A 17,345-nucleotide genomic window follows, 5' to 3' on the forward strand; every position below is an offset into this window, starting at 1 on the left:
TGGGCTGCTCTGTCTGGAGGTCGGCCCTATTACACTAATACACCATTCTGAGCTCGCCACTCCAGAGGATAAATGGAGGTATCCGAGAAAGCACTCCAATAGGCTGGCTGTGGGAGATGATGGCTCTCTCATCTCTGACACTGTGTTACCAACAACATACAACATCAACAAATACCAAAATATCAGGAAGAAACAAACAGACAAAGAAAGAAACAAACAAAACGATTAAACCGAATGATTGTGTCTGTATCCTGCACGTTGTGCGGCTGATTTCAGTGGCTCATGATGTCATTTCCTCCATGTGGAACGCCCGCTAAGCGAAGCAGCGGCCTTACATCTGTCACTGCCGTCGTTCTGGACGATCACAGACCAGCGCAACGTGAAGTCCACGTCCTGGTGCTCCATCTGCTCGTTATGTTTTTTTCGGTCATGCTTAGTGGCCAACTCAAATACGGTATCCGTGGTGGCCATCTCTTTCATTTCACTTCCAGCCTCCGCCAAACATCCCTCTGTTTCGAGACGTAAACGAACCAGAGAACTCCGTCCTCCCAAAAGGCTGCCTCTCCATTATTTAACTCTAAATGACTAAAGCAGTCGGACCCGAGCGCTTCGGCTTCAGGTTGCTGCTTCTATTGCGGAGAAATAAAGGAGGAAAAGGCAGGAGAATGTCGCTGTTTGGCCCCCTTAAGATGTGTTCCGATGACTAATGAAAAATAAATATCAAAACAGTAAAAAGCATTCACTTGCATATTTATGGCTGTGCACCTTTTTAGAGAGAATCGATGGGACTCGCACTGAAAGAATAAAATAAAATCTACTCACAGGTGGCTAAGGATACAAAGTGTGTGTGTGTGAGAGAGAGAGAGAATGTTTATGTGTGAATGTGTGTGACGTGTGAGAGTGCGTGTGTGTGTGTGTGTGTGAGAGCAAAGTGAGTGTGTATGTGATGTGTGAGAGAGAGAGAGCGAGAGAGAGAGAGAGAGCGTGAGAGAGACAGAAAGTAAGAGAGAAAGATCGAAAGAGTGCATAAGTGTGAATATGTCTGCGAATGTGTGTTTTTGTGTGAAAGAGAGAGAGAAAGAAGGTGTGTGTGTGTGTTTATGTGTGCGAGAAAGAGAGAGAGAGAAAGAGAGAGCGAGAGAGAGAGAGAGAGAGAGAGAGAGAGAGAGAGAGAGAGAGAGAAGGTGTGTGTGTATGTGTGTGTGTGTGTGTGTGTGTGAGAGAGAGTCTGAGTGGGTTTGGCGAGCAGAGCATTATGCATAATTCAACACTTTCTAAGATAGTAGATAGTCTTTCTTTCTACACACACTCCTGGCCAAACCGAGCACAGAGAGAGAGCACGGTGAGAATGTAGCTGGCACCAGCTGCCCTGTGTCTCTGCCCCCTGCACCCATCCGCTCATTCAGAGCCAACTCTCCTGCCTCGCAGAACGTGTTAACTGCATCAGTCTGCACCCTGGCCCGAAAGAAACCCTGCTTAAAATACAGGCACACAAGAACACACACACACACACACACAGCTATACGCCGGATACAAAGGCAGACCAGCCAGCACGGATCACCTCCAAGGCCTGCTAGGCAGAAATGGACACCTGGTAGGCTCATCCAAAACAACAACTGAAGTGAAGAGAAACACAGCATATCACCTCACAGTGCTAGCGGCATAAAAACACAGCACACAGCTTTCAACTACTTTCCATCATATAATTATGGCTACCTGCGATGACATTTTGTCCAAGCTGTGTGTTGGTGGACACTATACTTAAAACATTCTGCAAACACCTGTGCAGAAACTATTCAGAAAACACTGAATGATGGCAAATCAATACAAATTGATTTAGAATATGGTTTAAGCAAGATACTTTAGCAACGAAGATGTAATCAGATGATAATCTCTTGATGATCACCTTGCACAAACACACAATCCTTCAGCTCTAATACCCCTTGATGATATCGGCTTGTATCCACACTCACTATAAACAACTCACTATATTCTCTCATGCCAGTCTCACTCTCACCCAGCAGTCAGACCCACAGATACCCTTACCATCGCCTCCGTAGCACTATTGAGAAGGCGTTGCTCTGCCAAGCACATGAAGAATTTGAGGGGCAGCCGTGGCCTACTGGTTAGGGCTTCGGACTTGTAACCGGAGGGTTGCCAGTTCGAACCCTGACCAGTAGGAACGGCTGAAGTGCCCTTAAGCAAGGCACCTAACTCCTCACTGCTCCCCGAGCGCCGCTGTAGCAGGCAGCTCACTGCGTCGGTATTAGCGTGTGCTTCACCTCACTGTGTCTGTCTGACTTCCTGAGGCTAGTGGGCGCTGTGGCCCAAGTTCCCACCCCATCTCTCTCTTCCACTTGCTACTTGTCAGTCTCTTCACTTTCCTATAACAATAAAGGCAAAAAAGCCCCAAAAATATACTTGAAAAAGAATGACTGGGGCTAAGCAGGTGTGGGCTTGGTTAATTCTGCATGGGAGACCTTCTGGGAAAACTGAGTTGCTACTGGAAGTGCTGTTGATGGGTGGCTAGTAGGTAGGAATCTTCCCTGTGGCCGAAAATCAATCCCAATACACCAGACCACAGGAGAGGACACGCCGCTGTAGGAGATGCCGTCCTTCGCAGGAGACGTTAAACCGAGGTCCGGACTCTTTGTGCTCACAAAAGATCCAACTACATTTATCAAAGTGTAGGGGGTTCCTAGCCCAAACTGGCTCAATCTGCCCCCCCCCCCCCAGTGCAATGGGCTCTTTCACTCCACCTGATGCTGGTGTGAGGTGAGTGCTCTGGCACATGATGGCTGCCATGCATCAGCCAGGTGGGTGCTGCACATTGGTGGTGGTTAGTGAGGTTCCCCATTCATTGTGAGGCCCTTGATAGTGCTAGATGCAATGTGCTGTTGTTGTTGTCCAATGTGCCACAATGCAAAGCCCTTTCCATGTCTTGTGATCTGATCTGATCTGTTGCTTTCCTGTGCTGCCTGTATTGGATGGGAAAGGGTTGTGCTAGGATTTTCCATCCATGTTGTATGACCCTCCTGTCCTGACGGTCCTGTCTTGTTCTGGTAATGTTACTGTATGTGGTACTTGTGGTACTTGTGGTACGTGGTATGTGTGGTATGTGGTACTTGCTGTGCCACTATGGAAGCCCATTCAGAGTAGTATTGAATTTTTGCACCACTACCAGATGTTTGTGGTATACTGACCATCTCTCCATTCTTTTGTTCTACTCCTTTTCTCTAAAATCTCTCTCTCTCTCTCTCTCTCTCTCTCTCTCTTTCTAAGCCCTCCCTTTCTCTTTCTCCCTTCTTTCAATGTCATCTGTTTCTCTCTCTCTCTCCATCTCTCCTCTTTTCTTTGTGCCCCTTCTCTTTCAAATCCATCCCCCTCTCTCCCTCTGAGACAATGTTCTCCCTCTCCCTTTCTATCCTCTCTTTCTCTCTCTCTCTCTCCCTCTCCCGCTTGTGAAAATGACATGAGATTGGATTCATTCTTGTGCTGACTCCCCGGTTGAGATCCCTGGCAGGCTCAGAGCTTGCACTTCAGTGTTTGTTCCCCAGCTGTCACTTCAGAGGATGGTGTCAGAAAAGCCTGCCCTTCTGCGCCAGAGTCACGCTCCATCCTCTCTCTCAGCTCAACCGTTCCAGAGTGGCAGTGCCATGTTCTGTTCTCTCAGTTCTAGAGTTCTAGAGTTGCAGTGACGTGTTCCGTTCTGTCATTCAGCTCTACAGTTCTAAGGCGCAGTGATGTGTTCTGTCTCTAACTCAGTAAAAATTTACACGTTCTATTCTCTCACTCAGCTGTACAATTCTGCCGTCCCAGTGCCATGTTCTGTTGTCTCTCAGTTCTGTGGTTCTACAGTCCCAGTGGCATGTTTTGTTCTTTCGCTTAGCTCTACGGTTCTATGGTCACAGTGCCATGTTGTGTTTCAGCCATGCACTTCCAGAGCTGCAGTGGCATGTCCTCTTCTCTTCTAAAGCCAGAGACTTCAGAGCTGCAGTTAGGGCTGAAACGATTCATCGAGTTACTCGAATAACTCGATTACAAAAATTACTTGAGGCAAAAACCCTGCCTCGAAGCCTCGTTAAATACCTATGACGCGCACTATACGCGCAGGGATCTGATTGTTCCACACGGACCGTTGTTCAGGAAGCACACCACTAGTGCGTGAATCGTGATACATTCTGAATTTAGCTGGTCAAGATGTCCATAAATGGCAGAGAATGTCTAAAGTTTTCAAGTAAAGTTTTGGGATCTTTACATACTCAAAAAGGAAAAGAACACAAGCATCTGAACCGAAAACATCCACTCCATGCTGTTTCACCAAGCGTCAATAAAGTAGGCTATCTATCAATCTATCTAGCCTATAGCCTACAATAATGTTGGCTGATTTTACATACTGTATTTGTAGCGATGTTGTGATATAATGTTTAACTTTGATGTTTTTAAGTAGTAAACTTATTCATGTTCAATTGCAAGACAGTATGCCTAAAAAAGAACCCCTTCTTATACACACATGCATGCACCCTCATCTTCCCTCACGCACCGCACACGTGCACACACACACACACACACACACACACACACAACAACAACACACACACACACACAGGTTGCTAGGTTACCATAGCAAATAGGCTCACCCCAGAAATTATTTTTTAGTAGCCTAATGGTAAAATTATTTGTTAGTAGCCTAATGGTAGGCTATTTTTTAGTAGCCTAGTGGTAAAATTATTTGTTAGTAGCTTAATGGCAAATGCTGCAGGTGTAGAAATCTACATAAAACAGATATTTACTTTGATGTCAGGTCTAGATTACAGCATGAAACTTGTGCATATTAATACATTACATTGCTTTCCCTCTTCTCCCTCCCAGCACTTCACAACATAGTATGGACAGCTTTGTTCGCCCAGCTAAGTCATGCACAAGAGGCTGCAATTTTACAGAGCGCATTTTGAACATTATTTAATTGTTGGCACTGGCACTTATAAACACTAAATGGGTAAATTGCAATAAATGGGCTTAGTTTTGGAGCCAAATGTTGGAGTTAGAATAAATACCTCTGTGCCAATTGCTTGATCATTTTACAGCCATGTCATTTTCGTTATGCATTTGGTTGTTTAAAAATGCAAAAATGTTTTTATCATTTGTTGTTTTTATCATTATGTTTTTATCGATCGATAAAGTGCTAGATTAATCGATTACAAAAAGAATCGATAGCTGCAGCCCTAGCAGCAGTCATATGTTCTGTTCTGGTAGTTCAGCCCTACCATTCCAGAGAGGTGGGAGTAGTACATTGTGTTTTGTTGTTCAGCTCTTTGGATACAGCAGTGCCCTGGGCTTTTGGGGAATCAGTTCTGGGCAGTGGGCAGGACAAGATTACCCTCCCAAGCCATGGCCACTGCTTCCTGCCAACAACTGGCCAACAACATGGTCATGGCACATGCCTCTGATAACATGGGGCCAATGGCACTCTTAACACTAACGGCATCTCTATATTCATGGAAAGGATGGTAAGATTTATTTTCCTTCTCAGTGCTTCTGTGTCAGAGTTTTCACATCATTTTATGCATTAACAAACAGTCCCCCACACTGGATTTGTGAGCAACAAGAAAAAAAAGTAGACCCTTCAAGAACCAACAGGACCACCTACAATGGATTGTTGCCAATCGTACACTTGCAATTTCATGGGTAGGAGCATATTAAATTAGATACTACATTACCTCAAACAATAATTTTCCCTTTCACGCCAGCCATTATTGTGCTTGGCTTTCCAGTGTAACAAATACACTGACAATACCCACACTATTTCTGGGCCTGATTCTTAACAGGCCCGTGAACAGTGTACTGCTGTTTAATCATACTTTAATGAGCTTCATTAAGTGCCAATCACCTCAGCACAGATGAGGGCAGGAAAAGAGTGTCCTAGGCAAGTCCTACAGTAGGCAGTAAAAGAAGTATGCTAATTAAATTATACTTTCGTCTCAGTATCCAATTACAGGTGTCTATGATCAGTGATCCTGAAGAACAATGGCTCTAATTACCACTTTACATTCTGTTCAGAAATACGTTTACTTAGTGAGTGCGACAGACTCAGCTTTTTCCATCAAGCATTTTCTTTTGCGGCTTTAAACATGATGAGCACGGGACATAAACCAGTTGGTGAAGAATTGTGGAAAGGATGTGGAAAGAAATGTTTTTTTTTTGTGTCATCTTCTGTGTCATCGTAGTGTACTACAACATCTGCGTGTGTGTTGAAAATGAAAGTTTTCATTTAATTGTGTGTTTGTGTGTTTGTGTGTGCGTATGCGCGTGCGGGAATGCATGTGTGTGTGTGTGTGTGTGTGTGTGTGTGTGTGTGTGTCTGTGTGTGTCTGTTTGTGCGTGTGTATCAGGGACTGTTACTGAATGCTGTAACCCTCAGCTGCATCAAATTACTTCCAAGAGAAACATGCAGCAGCAAAAACACACATACACACACACGCACACACAGCCTTCCTTCAGTCCATGAGGAGTAGTGGAGTTTTAAAGTACACGCTGCTCTTTACAGTGGCTCACTTCAAACCACACACACACACACACACACACACACACACACACACACCAGCCTACCTAGGGGCGATCCAGAGCAGGTGCCACCGTTGTGACAGTGGTCTTTGCAGTGGTTCACTTCACACCTCTCCCCAGAGAAGTTGGGCCAGCAGTAGCAGCGAGACTCGCCCTTCTCATTGGTAACGCATCGGCCCCCATTCTCACACGCTGGCCGACACAGCTCCCCTGTAGAGGAGAACACGCACACACGCACACACACGCAAACACACACAAACACACGCACGCACGCACGCGTACACACAAACACACACACACACACACACACGGTGTGTGAACATACAGTATGTTGTGTGCTGAGGAGCGAATCAGGTATGAAAGGCCTGACAGGAGGCTTAGTGGACTATGTGACAGGAGAGTGACCTTGAGCAGACTCTGCATGCATCTGCTGCAGTGAGTAAGGCCTGGACGCACCGCAGCCAGTTCTGAAGAGCCTTCATCCTCTCCACACTCAACAGGGATTTACGGGACAATAACAGACATTATCATAAGCAGGACTTAGAATAAAGCAGCACTGGGATATTATAGGGTTTTACAGTGTGATGCAGTATAGTACAGTACAGTGGTGGCATGGTGTGATTACAGTGACATTTAAACAGTGCTCTTACTGAACAGTACATTAAATCAGATCAGATAAGATCAAGTTTATTGTCCGGAGGGGCGGGGGGCGCGATTTATCTTGGGCATCAGTACAGCTCACAGTTGCTTTCGATCAATACATACTGTACATTAGTGCAACTTAAGACACAGAGGAGAACAGAGAGAATAAGGAGACATACCGTCTATGCTGTGCATTCGTAGGGCAGAACAACAACATTATCAGGCACAAAAGTGTAACATGGTAAAGCTAGTTCCAGTGGGCTCTTCTCAACACCATTCTCCTTTCCTTCCTCTCTTCCCTGTTTACATCCTAGCCCCTCCCAATAATAATAATTTGAGGATGGAGATGTGCGCAATGTTGTTGTTACAGTGAAAGTCATTTTCATAGGTGACAAATACCCCCCCCCCCCCGGAGGCATACTGCACCCGTCACACTCGGCTGCAGCCGCTTCCAGAGATGGTGGAGGGCGGAGTGTGAGCGCGTGTGAGAGAGAGAAAGACCATGTAAACACACTTCTCTCAAACGCATTGAAGCACAGCATGGCTGGACAGGAAGGCTGAGCGAAGGAGAGTCGTCGTCAAGGAGACAACATCTTACAGTGAAAGGCCTGAAGTGGTGACAAATTTACCTGAGATGCTGTACTGTATGTTACAGGGCAGGGCAGAAGAGTGCAGCGGCTTCCGAGGGGAAGAGAGTATTTACCGGAGATTTACCTGAAATTTACCTGAGATGCTGTAGAGAGAGTATTTACCGGAGATTTACCTGAGATGCTGTACTGTATGTTACAGGGCAGAGCAGAAGAGTGCAGCTGCTTCCGAGGGGAAGAGGGTGTTAAATTATTAAAAAATGAGAAGTTATAGCACGAATACCTGAGGTGTTGGTGTCAGTGCACGTTCGGTTGACGAGAATCTTTCCCTCCGGGCAGGTGCACGTGGCGCCACTCGGGTTGAGCAGGCACATGAAGTCACAGCTCATCTTCGCACACGGGTTGGAAACTGGCACACGTACGCAGGCACACACACACACACACACACACACACACACACACACACACACACACACACACACACACACACACAAACACACACACACACACACACACACACACACACACAAGCAGTAAGCTGCAGTCAGATATACAGTTTGAATGCCTATAATGAGAGTTACATTCATCTACTTATCTACTGAACTGGATGGTGGTCTAGTTTCTGTTCAAAGGCACAAACTGCAAACTTGACAGTGGCCTACTAGTGTGAGGACCATACGTGTTTTTTTAGGTCATTCCATTCATAAAGAATGTGAAAAATGTATTTGAGAATGGCCATGCAGCACTATATTTTATATAACATACGTAGCATTGGTGGGAGAATACGATTGTGTGGGGTTAGAAATTGTGTTTTAATGATTATTTAATAATACAATGTGTGCTCTATGGCAAACAAAATTATACACTATAATACATTCTATGGTAGGAAAACTGTACGGATTCTATATACAATATGGATCTCAGTCCTCAGTCTAATATCTCAGTGTATGGTTTTCATATTGCAAGAGATAGACTATGAGAGGCACTGTTGAGTCACTGTTGCTGGATACATCTTGCATAAGATTAGTAAAATCCATTGGTTAACTTTAAATTCTTTGTTGCTTTCCCCCCCAGACAGTCTCCATACAATCAAATGAGAAGGCCGCTGCACTGTGTTAGCTTTCATCAGAGTCATCAGGACAGTAATGAATGGAACACTCCCTGTGAGTATGCTACTGTATGCTAAACTTTGAATGTCCCTTCAGAGCTTTGTCTAGAGTAAGACTAACTTTAGAGAGTGACAGAGAGAAAGAGAGAGAGAGAGAGAGAGAGAGAGAGAGAGAGAGAGAGAGAGAGAGAGAGAGAGAGAGAGAGAGAGAGAGAGAGAGAGAGAGAGATGGGGAGACACAAGGGGTTCTGAGGCCAGAGTCAGGACACAATCAGATTTTGCTCTTTTCTTCTGTCAGCTGTGGCACAAAACCCTTTGCTCACTCGCTAGCGCTACCACTGAACCAGGCACACAACTACAGAACTAATGAAGCGCCGGGGAATGGCGCAACAGGGGCCATTAGCGTGGGCTTAGCCACCCGCTAAAGATCCCCTGCGCCAGCTCTCGCCAAGCGTGTCGACAAACAAACCTGACTCTGGAGGTCATTGGCAGACAGGCACAAGTGAAGCCAATGCTTGACTGAAAAGAAAAGAGAAGTGGAAAAAAAAAGCAATTTGGAGGAGCCGCAGCTTACTATATGGGAAGAGAGGGTTTTTCACTGCTTTCTCCTCTCTGACTGTGCTGTGCCAAGGTGTAAAACACACACACACACACACACACACACACACACACACGTGCATGCACACACGCACACACAAACGTGCGCATGCGCACACGCACGCACACACACACCGACACGCACACACACACACACACACACACACACACACCACACACACACACACACACACACACAGACACATGCACATACATACACACACACACACAACACAGATAAAACTCCTGCTGTTACAACAATGACTGCCAGCCGGTAGAGACAGAGCTCCTCTGCATGGCTGCTCCACACAGTGATCCTGGATGGCAAACAAGTCTACAGCACCTCTGGCCTTCATGAGGCACAGACTCCTCTGCAGACGAGGGGATGCAATTCCTCAATAAGAGTTGTGTGTGTACGTGTATGTGTGTGTGTGTGTGTGTGTGTGTGTGAGCAAGTGAGTGAATTAGTGAGTGAGTGAGAGAGAGATATAGGGAAATAGATAGGTAGAGAGCGAGAATGCTGAATGTGTGTTTGTGTGTATGTGAGAGAGAAAGATTGACTGTGTGTGTGTGTGTGTGTGTGTGTGTGTGTGTTTGGTGTAAGCATGTCTGATGTGAGTTGTGAGTGATCACTGGCGCCTGCGGGTGAGTGAGATCTAAGGCCATGGATGAGGCCTCAGAAACACTGCAGGGTGTGTGTGTGTGGGGTTGTGCATATGTGTGTTCATGCGTGCAAACCCACGTGTGTGTGTGTGTGTGTGTGTGTGTGTGTGTGTGTGTGTGTGTGTGTGAACTCGACATGTGTATGTGCATATCAGATACAGAAAGATAGAGCTAATCTGTGGCCATATGCATTTGTGTTTTCTCCCCTTGACAGCTGAAGTTGTTAGGTAACAACTCAACAAAAATCTCTCCATGATTGATTGTCAAGCTTTTTGCTGCATCCCATAATAAATCCAAACCAGCCAACCATTGAATCCTGTTGGGATTGGATTACACAATAAAAAAAAGTCATTATTCAGCTCTGGGGAAGGGGGATTTTATCGTCTTGTTATTTCAAGTGTGTGTGTGTTTGTGTGTGTGCGTGTATGTGTGTGTGTGCATTTGTATGTGTGTGTGTGTGTGTGTGTGTGTGTGTGTACTTACCATCTTGTTGTTTGAAGCGATGAAAGACCAAGATGCTGGATGGCTTCTCGGTCCCCAGATGCAGACGCTCCACGGGGTGCTTGCCGTACTTGTGGATGCGGAACACGTCGTGCTTGACGCCGGTGCCATAGATGTAGTCCTCAAACAGGTCAATGCGGGACGGCTGGGAAACGCCTGGAGGACCGACACCCACCAGCGTGGAGCCAAGAGGAGACAACACATAGCCATGAGCACATTCCTGTGACTGTCCTGGTGATGCCGTGGCCAATGCAAACAGGGTGACGAGATGACGCCACGGTCCAGAAGTGGGTAATGGCATGAAATTAACTCCAGCAGATGCTATTCTTACTGGCCCTTGGCATGGAGAGAGGACTGGTGTGGCTAATCAACAGAACTCTCTCTCTCTCTATATATATATATATATATATCTTTCTCTCTCTCCTGCTCTCTTTCCCTCCTGTTCTCTCTCCCTCCTGTTTTCTCTCTCTCTCTCTCTCTCTCTCTCTCTCTCTCTCTCTCTCTCTCTCTCCAGTCCTGTCTCTGATATGGTGGCTAAGCCCACCATCAGCTCACTGCAAATGGAACGCAATCCTGACAGCACCGCGGGATGTTACCGCCATTTCAACTCAATAAATTATGGGTGAATCAATCCAACACACGTATCGCTGTGGACAGAGCTGGGGAAAGCACTGCTCCGTGCCAGCCAGGTGCAGCCTGTCCAAAAAAGAGCTCGCCGTCGTCCAAAAGCACTGGCCGCATGGTGGGCCCTGATAGACGAAGTAAGCCACAAGGGCCACACTGCCTTTTCTTCTATTTAAATTCACCTCATCGCTGTTCAGTTGTGTTAGGGGCCGTTCAAGTACAGCATGCTGCCGATGCGTAAGTGGTAAACTGCCAGGCACTGGGTACTACTCCCCGCTGCGAATAGCATACCTTTTGAAGCACACCTCCCTAATACGCTTGGCTTCACACAAAGAATGTTCAGCCGCGGTGTGGGTATAGAGCTTGTCAAGCTGAAGTGGGAGAACATGCTGTTGTGGTGGGGGGAGGCTGAGGAATTGTGGGAGGGTGAAGGGGGTGGGTGGGTTGCTGGGATATGTTGGTGCGGCGCGGGAGGACTCACCGTGTCGGCTGCTGGCGGCCACGACCACGTCCGAGCCGTCGAAGCGCGCGCTACCGATGACGGACAGCTCGGCGTCCGCCCAGTAGAGCCGCTGGTTGAAGTAGTCGATCGCCAGACCTGCAGAGTCCAGAAACACAGGCGGGGTGGAAGAACAGACCAGAACGGATCAGAACAGACAGTCCTGTGATGAATGTGAAATAATGGCACGGGAACTGACCACATTTTGTGCTTTTCGAAGAAATGTATTTTTGTTGATACTTTCATTTGCATCGACTTTGAAGCCAGAAAATAAATAGTTGCAGTCAAAGACATTGTATTGATTGTTCATTCGTTGGCATCCTGTAGCATATTAGAGAGAGAAGACATGCTGAGCTTTTAGTCTGTCTGGTACACGCATGCTGTGAAGCCTCTTGGCTGATCCTCCTTCAAGCATATTTCCCAAAACATGGTGACTCTATGTTGAATAGCAGTTGAGTGAGGTAGAGTCTACCACAACCACAAGCGTTTGTCTGATAAAGCGTTTGTCTTGATATGTATGTCTGTCTATGTACACAGACCCAATCAATTTCTGTACAGTTAACAAGTAATTGTTACAGTTAATGCATTTGTTACAGAGCATCTTGGGAAAATACATATCATTATATCCACCAACACGTTTTTTATTTCTTCTCTGGAAGTGTAAAATACATATTAACCTCCATATCTCAAGACAGTTCCAACACTATGATCCTTTATATCCACTAACAAGCTTTGTTGGTTTCTTCTCTGCGAGTGCTTAAGCTCATTATTTTAGATGGCAGTAGAGGTAACCCGTCCAACGCAAGCCGTGAAGGAGCCCATTAAGTGGCATATGTGTGGCTAATGCACTGGGGTTTAACCTCCTGAGAGACTTTGGCTGCGTGCCGCGATGCACCACCTCTCCTCCTCCACCCAAAGCACACGTGTCAAGACAAAGTGTCTGCCCCCCCCCCCCCCCCCCCCCCCCTTCACAATCAATCTGCAGTCAGTGCTTTCGATTATAATGGTGAAATCGTCAATATGACTGCTAGGGAAGATTAGCAGGGTACTGGACATCTTTTTTTATGTGCAGGTTATGCAAGAGAGATCTGAAATGAAGAGTGAATGTCACAGATCATTTATCTTTTGGCAGAAGCCAAAATACTGCTACAGTATGCCTCAATCTCGTTCTGCCTGGGAACGCTTTCAATACTTTCTATTGATTTGATTATATCTTATTCATGACATAACACACTAACTGACCCAAACACATTCAAATATAATCAGTATCAGCTCTCGTGTTTTGCTATCCCAAAGTCCACTGGGCCAGTCAGAGCATGATGAACATGATGAAAGAAGGTTATGTAAGTCAGGCTGAGTCTGTTGCACTCTCTCTGACAGATCAGGGTTTATGATGTCCTGAATTTCCCCTTGGGGATCAATAAAGTATCTATCTATCTATCTATCTATCTATCTATCTATCTATCTGATGTCAGTTGATTTATAATAAACTGGCTAGATCAATCACTCTGAAACCTCCTTTACTTTACTTTTATTTATTAAAGTATGTGTGTTCATGTGAACTCTTGTTATATGCAGATGATTCTGTGTTTTTAGTTTCACACAAAGATAAGAACATAGTTGAAAAAACGCTTAGTGCAGAACTATTGAATGTCAGCAGGTGGATGCCAGACAATAGGCTAGCCTGCGCTTCACTTAGGGAAAACAGAAGCCGTACTGTTTGGGTCTAGATAAAACTGAAAAGATACCCTGGTTTTAAGGTTTTAGTTGGAGATAATGAGATTACTGTAGGGGACTCAGTTAGTTACATTGGATGTGTGCTGGACTGCTTTGTCTGGAGTGGGCCAAGCGAAAAAGATACTGACTCTGGCAGGTGCTCTAATTCAGCCTTATTTTGACTATGCATGCTGGTCATGGTGTCTTAAAGCGCCTGAAACATAGGCTTCAGAACGCTCAAAATAAGGTTATAAGGCTCATTCTGAACCTCCCCATGAGATCTCATCTTGACTCTTCTCATTTTGAGACTATTGGGTGGTTAAAAGTAGAGGATCGAATCCCTCAGATTCACCTGTGCATGGTATATAGGACTGTGTACGGGGCTGTCCCAAAATATTTAATTAATAATTTATTATTATTTTATAACAGAGTAAGAGATGTGCACAGCTACTCCACCAGAGGCAGCTCTACAGATTTTGTACCTCCTGGAGTTAAAGGTGCTCTAAGCAATGTTGGGTAACATCACTTCTGTTCCTTCCCTCCCTCGCAATTGACCGTTCGCAAAAGCCACGCCCCCTAGTTAACGGAGTTGTCTAGAAATTCAATAGTACAGTAGCTGTTAAGACTGTAAAAGTTACAGCACAAGAGGCTCTTTTAGAGAGCCACAGACCTAAATTAATTTACAATCATTTACAATCGGTTAAAAGACTGCAGTATGACATGGAGACACATGTATAAAAACTCATATCTAGCTTTTTTTGGTTACAAACTCAAAAATGGGAGGCGAGTGTGATTCACTGATATTAATATTAGTTGTGCTAGATAGACTGGCATGCATGTTACAAGGACACTGGGCCATGTCATGTAAGGAACATGGTGCTGCCAAAAAACGGAAACATAGCCTACATTGCAGAGCCACTTCAACTTTATTATTATATGGTGAATAAATGTTACACTACTGTGCACAGCCCACTGATCTATAAAGATCAGTGGCACAGCTCCATGCTTCTCTGACGTGACGAATCTAGCACGTTATTAGCAGCGGTTAGCTAACTATGCTAACGTTAGTTATCTAGCTGCTCCAAGTCTCCTCCAAGTGACACTGATTTTATATACAATGCTGGCAATGCTGAAAACAATTAACATCTTTATTTATCTTACTTTGAGTTGACTGTGTGGCTTAATCCACAGATGTGGTGGAGCACTGTTTCGTTATGGTTTGCTAAGGAGTAAGCCTTTGCTTTATAATAGTGGAGATCTGGGACGAGAGAATTGAATCTAATTTAACATAATTACAGAAAATGTAATCAAGATTGAAAGGCATTTTTCTGTGTATCGGTGTTCTGTTGATCTCACATATGTCATTTGACTGTCCTTTTCAACTCATATCACTATAAAATCCCATAAAACCGGACAAATATCAAGGCTCCCAATACATTTCTATGGAGCCGTAAGGTGAAGTTTACAGGCCATATCTGCCTGCACGGAGCTACTGGACTGCCATTGGCTCATCTGCGTTCGATGGGCGGGGTTTTGCGAACGGACATTTTAAACTCTATTTGGTGATTGGCTGGAACAGTTTGTTATGTTTTTATGGTCCAGGCTGGGCCAGATCGCTTTTGTTGCCGTTTTTGGAGCCTGGTCTGGTCTGTCCACAGGGGCCGTTTTTTTTTTACAGTGTACAGTATTCAGGGCACAGGCAGCTAGCGGATGATGAGGTGATGTTTGCAGTATGTGACAAAAAATGTTTTAGCTTAGAAACCGCATAACATCACTTACATCACTTTCAGGTGTCATTTAGGTCTTTTTTGTATGTAGCAACTAGTCTGTGGAACAGGTTGCCAGTCAGAAGCTTAGGAGGTTTTAAGCAGGCGCTGAAAAAATGGCTCAAATGCCAATCTTGTTACTACTGTATTGTCTTAAAATATTTATTTAATGTATGCATGGATTGATGTTCGATCTGCTGCCACTTGCCCTTTCCCCCTCCCCCAAGGGACCACAATGGAAATAAGCCGCTGGGCTTTATTGTGTTATCCTGACTCCTGACACTGGGCTTTATTGTGTTATCCTGACTCCTGACACTGGGCTTTATTGTGTTATCCTGACTCCTGACGCTCGGCTTTATTGTGTTATCCTGACTCCTGACGCTGGGCTTTATTGTGTTATCCTGACTCCTGACACTGGGCTTTATTGTGTTATCCTGACTCTGTTTTTTTTTTATGTATGGTGCAAAGCTGTATCATATCTTAAAATGAGATGGTCAGCTTAAACAAACAATCAATCAATCAATGCTCCTGGACAGATCAGACTCCTGTGGACAGTCTAGGACACCAAAATGAGTGCAGTGGCCAAGTGGAGCCAGGATGTGACTAGGTGTATGTGTGTATGTGTGTGTGTGTGTGTGTGTGTGTGGAAGATGGGGGGACTAGGTGGAGGGCCTCTGGGCGAAGTAGTGCAGGTAGAGGAGGGGAGGAGGGAGCGTACCTTAGGGTTAGTTGAGAGAGGTGATGGGGGCCCTGTGGTGAGGATGAAGTGGTGGTAAACACACCTATGGGTCAGGTGTGTGTGTGTGTGTGGGAGGGAGGGGGGTGAGGACATACCTGTAGGCCTCCTCAAGTTCTTATCCAGCAAGACCCTCCGCATAGACCCATCCATAGCTGCCTCCTCGATATGGGAGTGGTCTCCTATTACAGTCCAGTACATCATCCTGCAAAGGTGTGCACACATGGAGACTCTGCTCATCCAATGGGGCAAATGAAAACCCTAAATATACTGGACATTTTAATTATCAATAGGCTGCTAGGTAAGTATAGAGAAGAAACTAAAACAGATGAGATGGTGCATTGGGAAAAAGAGAATCAGAGATAAGCTGACTCAGCAGAGTTCTGAGCTGTGAAGCCAAAACCTCGACAGCAGAGAGAGAATAGCAGAGTTGGGAAACACAACAGAACAAGAGACAGAGGGAATAGAAATCAAATGAAATAAAAGAAAAAACGAGAGGAGGTAGAGAGAGAAGGAACAAAAACAAGAGCAGAAAGAACACAACACAACACGAACAGACGGGAACAGAAAACATACCAAGGCAAACAGAGACATGGTGCATCTTTCATACCCTGCTCTCCTATCCCCTGCATAGACTCCCGCAAGCCAGGAAAGATCAGGATCTGCCCTCTCTAAGCACCCCCGATCTCTCCCTCCTTCTGCCTGTTTATGAAAATGGCTCTTGCATCTGTCGACACCTCGTCACATTTAATACTCATAAGCTACACGAGTGGGATAGGATGCATGCATGCGTGGCTGATATTCTGAAGAATATTCTAAACGACTCTTGGGAGGACAATATTCCTGCTCAGTATTCAAGTGCTCAGCAGAAGAGAGACAGAGAGCATTTGCCCATGAAATATAAACATCTGAGATGAAACATTTTAATATTTTGACTTCAATGCCAAATTAAGTAATTATATATATATATATATATATATATATATATATATATATATATATATATATATATATATATGTCAGAGTAAGCCAAGGCATGGCAGAAAAAAAACAAATAAGGGAAATAAATAGGAGTATTACACTTTCAGACCCATGTGCCAGGAAAGACAAGAATACATATTTTATTCTCCATTCTTATTGTTTATATTTCCTTCCTGTGTTCTATTGAACTTTCAACTACACAAACACTTAACCTGCCAAAACCTACTTCAACAGTATATTACACAATCGGCCTACTCACTGAACCACCTTGCTTATTGTCTTTGCACCTTGCTTGTGTCAGACTACGATTCATATGATTTAAACTGACATGTCTTACATAGGCAGTGTTGCAGAACCATGT

General features: G+C 45.0%; 1 protein-coding gene across 5 annotated transcripts in view; it reads right to left on the reverse strand.

Moving 5' to 3' along the window:
• The window catches only part of LOC121698669 (low-density lipoprotein receptor-related protein 1B-like), a 253,521-nt gene that overhangs the window by 15,006 nt on the left and 221,170 nt on the right, over positions 1 to 17,345 (reverse strand). For all 5 annotated transcript variants that reach the window (XM_042080972.1, XM_042080973.1, XM_042080970.1 and 2 more), the window contains 5 exons: positions 16,102 to 16,208; positions 11,768 to 11,884; positions 10,645 to 10,818; positions 8,077 to 8,202; positions 6,610 to 6,774 (listed from right to left, as the gene is read on the reverse strand). In XM_042080972.1, coding sequence (XP_041936906.1) covers positions 6,610 to 6,774; positions 8,077 to 8,202; positions 10,645 to 10,818; positions 11,768 to 11,884; positions 16,102 to 16,208 — 689 coding nt within the window. The remainder of the gene's footprint in view (positions 1 to 6,609; positions 6,775 to 8,076; positions 8,203 to 10,644; positions 10,819 to 11,767; positions 11,885 to 16,101; positions 16,209 to 17,345) is intronic.

The sequence above is a fragment of the Alosa sapidissima genome, chromosome 23 (genome assembly GCF_018492685.1).
Source record: "Alosa sapidissima isolate fAloSap1 chromosome 23, fAloSap1.pri, whole genome shotgun sequence".
In the NCBI taxonomy this organism is placed as follows: domain Eukaryota; kingdom Metazoa; phylum Chordata; class Actinopteri; order Clupeiformes; family Clupeidae; genus Alosa; species Alosa sapidissima.